The sequence below is a fragment of the Tupaia chinensis genome, unplaced genomic scaffold (assembly GCF_000334495.1).
Source record: "Tupaia chinensis unplaced genomic scaffold, TupChi_1.0 Scaffold000708_1, whole genome shotgun sequence".
NCBI classification, from domain to species: Eukaryota; Metazoa; Chordata; class Mammalia; order Scandentia; family Tupaiidae; genus Tupaia; species Tupaia belangeri.
The window spans coordinates 381,932-387,360 of NW_006160231.1; the positions used below are offsets into that span (position 1 = coordinate 381,932).

Genomic DNA, 5,429 nt, shown 5'->3' on the forward strand with positions numbered 1-5,429 from the left:
GTGTCCAAAATCCCTAGGGTAGAATGAGGAGAAGGGAATGCAGCATGGCCACCCCCCCGGGGGTGATTTCTCGCTTTCTATCTGTGTCTCTGGCAAGCGCACACACCCTATAGCAAAAATCTCGCAAAAACAAAACAAAAACACACATTCCATGGGTCTAGCCAGTGGCCTGGTTGGTTAAGGCGAATGGATCCCACATGGCTGACTGCATGGTTTGGGTCCTGGACCCAGCAGCTTGAGAAACATGCTGGGCATGTGTGTATGTGCCCACAATCCCGAAAGGGAGGAGGAGGAAGCACAGCATGCCATCCCCAGCGGGTCCTTCCCCACTTCCGTTTCCAGCCAGTGCATGTGCCCTCTGCCAAACTAAAAGGACAAACCCCTTTGAGGCCGTGAGCTCTTTCAAGCCGGGGGCCCAAACATGATGGCTGCCTAGTGCCCACACAGAGGGAAAGCCGGTCTCGTAATCACTCACAGTGCCTATGACATAAACAGACTTCTGGCATTTCAGAAGACTAGTAAAATTAAACAGAGTCGAAATCCCAATTCCTTAGTTGCACTGGCCACACAGGGGCTACTGCTACCACGTGGCTAGCCGCTCTAGACTGGCCCGTGCGGACGCGGAACTTTCCATCCCAGAGTCCTACGGACAACGCTGAAGTCAGTGGGGGAAAAGGCACAGAGCCAGGCTCCCGCTGGCGGTGTCGCATGGCCTACTCCAGCCCCAGGAGCCCAGGGGTCCGGTCTGATGCTTCTTGCGGTCAGGGTGCCTGAGTCCACGCTAGGCCTGGGAAGGCAGCCCACTCCGCCAGCAGCAGCTACCAGGAGCACACAGCGCTTTCCCTGTGACGCCCTGGCGGGAAGCTCAGCCCTACTGCCCCCACTTCACAGGCCACGCCCGCAGATCCCGGATTCGAGCAGTTCAGACGAGCAAGGTCAGCTTGGCACCCTCCTGCTTCACCTGCCCGGTGGCTGTGGATGCGGCCACGAGGGCGGTCCTGCCGGGGGCCCTGCAGGTGTGGAGCGCAGGTAGGCGCCCTCTAGTGACTGCGGAGCGGCCTCACCTCCCTCCTGGGCCGAGCTGACGGCGCCTCCTGTCCCCGCAGAGCCAGCCCAGCCCCAGGGTGCCTCGCCGGCCTCTCAGGACCGCCTGGATGCTCCTCTGCCCACCGCCGTCCACGCTGCAGGTAACAGCCACGTGTGGGGCAAGGGCGGGAGCGCCGGGCTCGGGGGCCACACGCTGGCTCTGTCCCCCCGCAGGGGCCTGGGACCCGGACCAGAGCAGCAGCTCCAAGACCGCTCTCGCTCTCGGGGAGCCTGCAGCCCCCACCGGAGGTCCTCGCCGTCCGCCGCCGCGGCCTTCTAGGCTTAGCTTGGGGCGCCGCGGTAGACCCTGCAGCCCCGACCAGGGCCAGGCCAGCGACCGCCACCGCCCAGGCAGCGACCACGACTACCTGCCCTTGGTGAGGACTCGGGAGGTGGAGGGCGGCGTCGCCAGGGCCGGGCGCCGTCTCAGCCCGCTCGTCCCCCACCTCCTCTCTCCTCAGGTGCGGCTGCAGGAGGCGCCAGGCTCCTTCCGCCTGGACGCGCCCTTCTGCGCGGCGGTGCGCATCCCGCAGGAGCGCCTGTGCCGCGCCTCGCCCTTCGCCGCGCACCGCGCCAGCCTCAGCCCCACCTCGGCCTCGTCGCCCTGGGCACTTCTAGGCCCTGGCGTGGGCCAGGGCGACAGCGCCACGGCCTCCTGCAGCCCGTCGCCCAGCTCTGGCTCGGAAGGCCCAGGCCAGGTGGACAGCGGGCGGGGATCAGACACCGAGACCTCGGAAGGGGCGGAAGGGCTGGGCGGGGCCGACCTGCGGGGCCGGACCTGGGCCACGGCTGTGGCCCTCGCGTGGCTGGAGCATCGCTGCGCCGCTGCCTTCGGGGAGTGGGAACTCACTGCGGCCAAGGCCGACTGCTGGCTCCGGGCCCAGCACCTGCCTGACGGCCTCGACCTGGCTGCCCTCAAGGCCGCGGCCAGGGGCCTCTTCCTGCTGCTGCGCCACTGGGACCAGAACCTGCAGCTGCAGCTGCTGTGCTACAGCCCGGCCAATGTGTGAGGGCCGCGGTGCCCCCACACTCTCACTCACTCACGTCACTGCCGTCCAGAGCCGGCCTCTCGGTGCTGGGGAGGAGTGGGCTGGTGTCAGCCTCGCACCACTGCTTTGTAGGCCCTCCCCAGAACCCTCGTGCCCACACAAAAAGTGCCTGCCTGCGCTCTCTCCCACGACCCTCCTCCCGGCCGAGCTCTGCACAGCAGCTCAAGGGGAGAGAGCACGGTCCCTAACCCTATGCAATAAAGTGCCTCCTGGAACTGCCTGAGTTCTTCGTGCCCGCCCCGCCTCCAGGTAGGCTGCAGAGGCCGCTTGGCAAGGTTTATTCAGAAGGGCGCAGAGTCCATCCTGCCCAGGGTCCCCAGAGTGGACTTCAATGGGCTTTCTTGCTGTGCTGGATGGTCTCGGGGAAAGGCTGCGGGCCCAGCCAGAGCTGCAGCAGGATGACAGCATGGCACACGTGCAGGGCAGCAGAGCTGCAGCACGTGGACGGGTACGTGTTCCAGGAGAGCTCGATGAGCCCCAGCACCAGCAACCTGCAGGTGAGAGCGAGGCTCAGGCCTGCCCAGTCCAGGGCCCGCTGCCCTGTGCTGGCTGGGCGTGTCCAAGGCATCCCGGCCGCCCTGCGCCACCCGCCACCCCTCCGACTACCTGAGCAGGTGTGTGAGCCAGCGAGCCGGTGTGGCCCACAGGAGGTAGGGCAGTGTGTGGAAATACCAGACGTAGAACTGGTAGTGGAGGGAGCGGCTGAAGCAGATGCCAATGAAGTTGGACGTGAAGAGGGTGGACACGATCTGTAGGCAGCGGTCAAGGTCAAGGGCAGGAGGAGGAGTTGGTCAGAGCAAAAGGTTTTGAGTCAGTTCCTAGGCGATGCCTTCCGGCAAGTTTCTTTACCTCTCTGGACCTGTTCCTTACTCTAACACGGTGACAGCAATACCTACAGCTCTAAGGCCCCGTGACTTTGCATCCCGCACTTACCAGGGATCGTAGGAAGTTACTGACCTCTTTTTATTTTTGCTATAGGATGCATGTGCTTGCAACAGACAGAGAAAGAGGGAAAGTGAGAAATCATCCCAGGGGGTGGGGAGGGAGATGGCCACGCCACAATCCCTTCTCCATCCTCCTCGGGATTTGGGGCACGCTTGCACACGCATTTGTGTTGACTCTCAAGCCACTGGGTCCAGGACTCAGATTCCAGTCAGCCATGTGGGACCCAGAACCTTAATCTCTATGCCACCTGCTGGTCCTTAAAGCCTTTATTTTGCCACCTGTCAAATGTGGACAATAAGAGTACCTTCCCATCTGAGGGTCTCTTGTGAGTTTTGATTTTTTGTTTGATTTTTAGAGAGATTTATACAGTAGGACACAAACACTTGCTGGAGAGACAGAGAGACAGAAGGCAAGAAATCACCCCCCAGGGGATGCCACACTGCAATCCCTTCTCCTCCATTCTCCTCGTGGGATTTCGGGCATGCACACGTATGTGCCCAGCACGAGGTTTAAATCACCGGGTACAGGACTCAAACTATGGTTGACTATGTAGGAGTCCAGCGATGTAACCATTACGCCATCTGCTGGTCCCTCTTGCGAGTTTTAAATGTTAGAATGCATGCAAATCTCCGAGGGCAGACCTAGGCCGAAGGCGGTTCAGTGGTTCCTGACGGCAGCGAGGTATTCAGAATCAAGAATCAAACACACACGCCCGGTGAGAGGGCTCAGAACAGTGGTGCAGAGTGGGGCTCTGTGAGTGGACACCTCTTCCCGCCCCAGGGCCATGAGCCATCCGGGGCTAACTGCCAGGACCCCGTGTGCGCCTGGGGAGGGCACGACTTACCTTCCCACGATTTAAAGGATATGATTGGGTGTGAGGGGCTGGGGCGGAACTTTCCTTTTGGAGGGATCCTTCAGCAGCGACAGGATACTTTCTCCTGTCCTGGGGAAAAGTCATTCAGATACTCATCAAGTCTCCATTGTGGGCCAAACTCTAGACTCATCCCCATGAGTTAACCTCTCCCCCCAGTAGCCCCTAAGGCCTAAGCCCTTTACTCCTTCCCCCAGCTCTGTCTACAGCACTGGCCCTTTCTCACCTGTGCCACCTGCAGAGGGCAAAGAGCAAGAGCAGGGTGAGGTGGGCGGCCAGCAGAGCCAGGTGGAAGGCACGGTGCAGGAAGAGGGCCTCCGGGAGAAAGCGCCAGTTCACAGTCCTTGGCGGCCCAGGTCAAAGGACCGGGACAGGTAGCCAACAGGGTTCTCCAGCAGGAAAGGCAGCCCCAGCAGCACCTGGGGAGGACGTGACGTCAGCAGGGCTGCCCAGGCTCACCGCCAGCCTTCACGCCAATCACAGAGGGGTGGGAGCAGGACAAAGGCCCCAGAGGTCCCCTGCTTCCCACCAGAGACAGCAGGGAGGCCACCCCCACCCCACTGGAGCCCGGGTCAGAGCCTGGCACCAAAGCAGCTGAGGTGGCGGGCGAGAACACTGCTCTTCGGTTTGGGCTCACCAAGGCACAGACGACAGGAGCTAGAAAGGCTGAGAACATCTATTTCAACAGCCTCGCGTCACAGCCTGGGAGCGGAAGCCAGACCGTGGTGCTCCAGCTTAGAATCAACCCCACAGCTCCGTCCGCAGGCCAGGTGACTGGCCCTCATGGGGAGTACCTGAAGGGCAGCACAGAGGCCCAGCTTGGGGAGGGCCCCACGGAAGCCGAACTGTGCGAGGAGGAGGAACAGCAGCCCGGGGGCGAAGAGCAGCACGTTCATCTTCACGGAGACTGCCAGGCTGGGTGGGCAGGGAGGGGAGCAGGTGAGCTCCAGGGCTGTGTGTGGCACCCAGAGACTGCCCCCACCATCACTGCAGCATCACCGCCCTGCAAGCCAGCAGGCTCCAAGGTGGGGCCCTCTGGAACTGCTGGGGAAGGGGCGCGGTGAGGGCGCCACAGGTTAAGAGGCAGGCACCTAGCCATGCCCAGCCTGAGCAGACATAAAACAGAGTATTCAGAAGGCTGGGGACCAGCAGATGGCATGGTGGTTATATCACTGGACTCCCACGTAGTCACCTGTGGTTTGAGTCCCGGATCCAGCAGCTTAAAACTCACTCCAGGCACGTATACGTGCGTACCCAAGATTCTGAGAGGAGAACAGAGGAGATGGGATTGGGGTGTGGCCATCCCCCCAGGGGGCAATTTCTTGCTTTCTGTCTCTGTGTCTTTCTGTCTCTCCGACAAGCACATGTGTCCTATAGCAAAAATCTCTCTTAAAAAAAGTAAATAACATGAGTTTGCAATCCTTCATGACCGAAGGCTACACTAAGGGGCAAGAGCTGGCAAAGTCCCAGGTGGGCTT

General features: G+C 61.3%; 2 protein-coding genes across 2 annotated transcripts in view; one reads left to right on the forward strand and one right to left on the reverse strand.

Moving 5' to 3' along the window:
- The window catches only part of VWA5B2 (von Willebrand factor A domain containing 5B2), a 14,723-nt gene extending 12,373 nt beyond the window's left edge, over nt 1-2,350 (forward strand). The window contains exons 13-16 of the mRNA XM_027776711.1: nt 892-1,029; nt 1,107-1,187; nt 1,261-1,463; nt 1,548-2,350. Coding sequence (XP_027632512.1) covers nt 892-1,029; nt 1,107-1,187; nt 1,261-1,463; nt 1,548-2,096 — 971 coding nt within the window. The 3' untranslated portion in view covers nt 2,097-2,350. The remainder of the gene's footprint in view (nt 1-891; nt 1,030-1,106; nt 1,188-1,260; nt 1,464-1,547) is intronic.
- A 47-nt stretch (nt 2,351-2,397) lies between these two features.
- The window catches only part of ALG3 (ALG3 alpha-1,3- mannosyltransferase), a gene marked incomplete at its 5' end in the record, with an annotated part of 4,647 nt that continues 1,615 nt past the window's right edge, over nt 2,398-5,429 (reverse strand). The window contains 6 exon segments of the mRNA XM_014592531.1: nt 2,398-2,626; nt 2,742-2,886; nt 3,947-4,023; nt 4,178-4,295; nt 4,298-4,370; nt 4,746-4,866. Coding sequence (XP_014448017.1) covers nt 2,464-2,626; nt 2,742-2,886; nt 3,947-4,023; nt 4,178-4,295; nt 4,298-4,370; nt 4,746-4,866 — 697 coding nt within the window.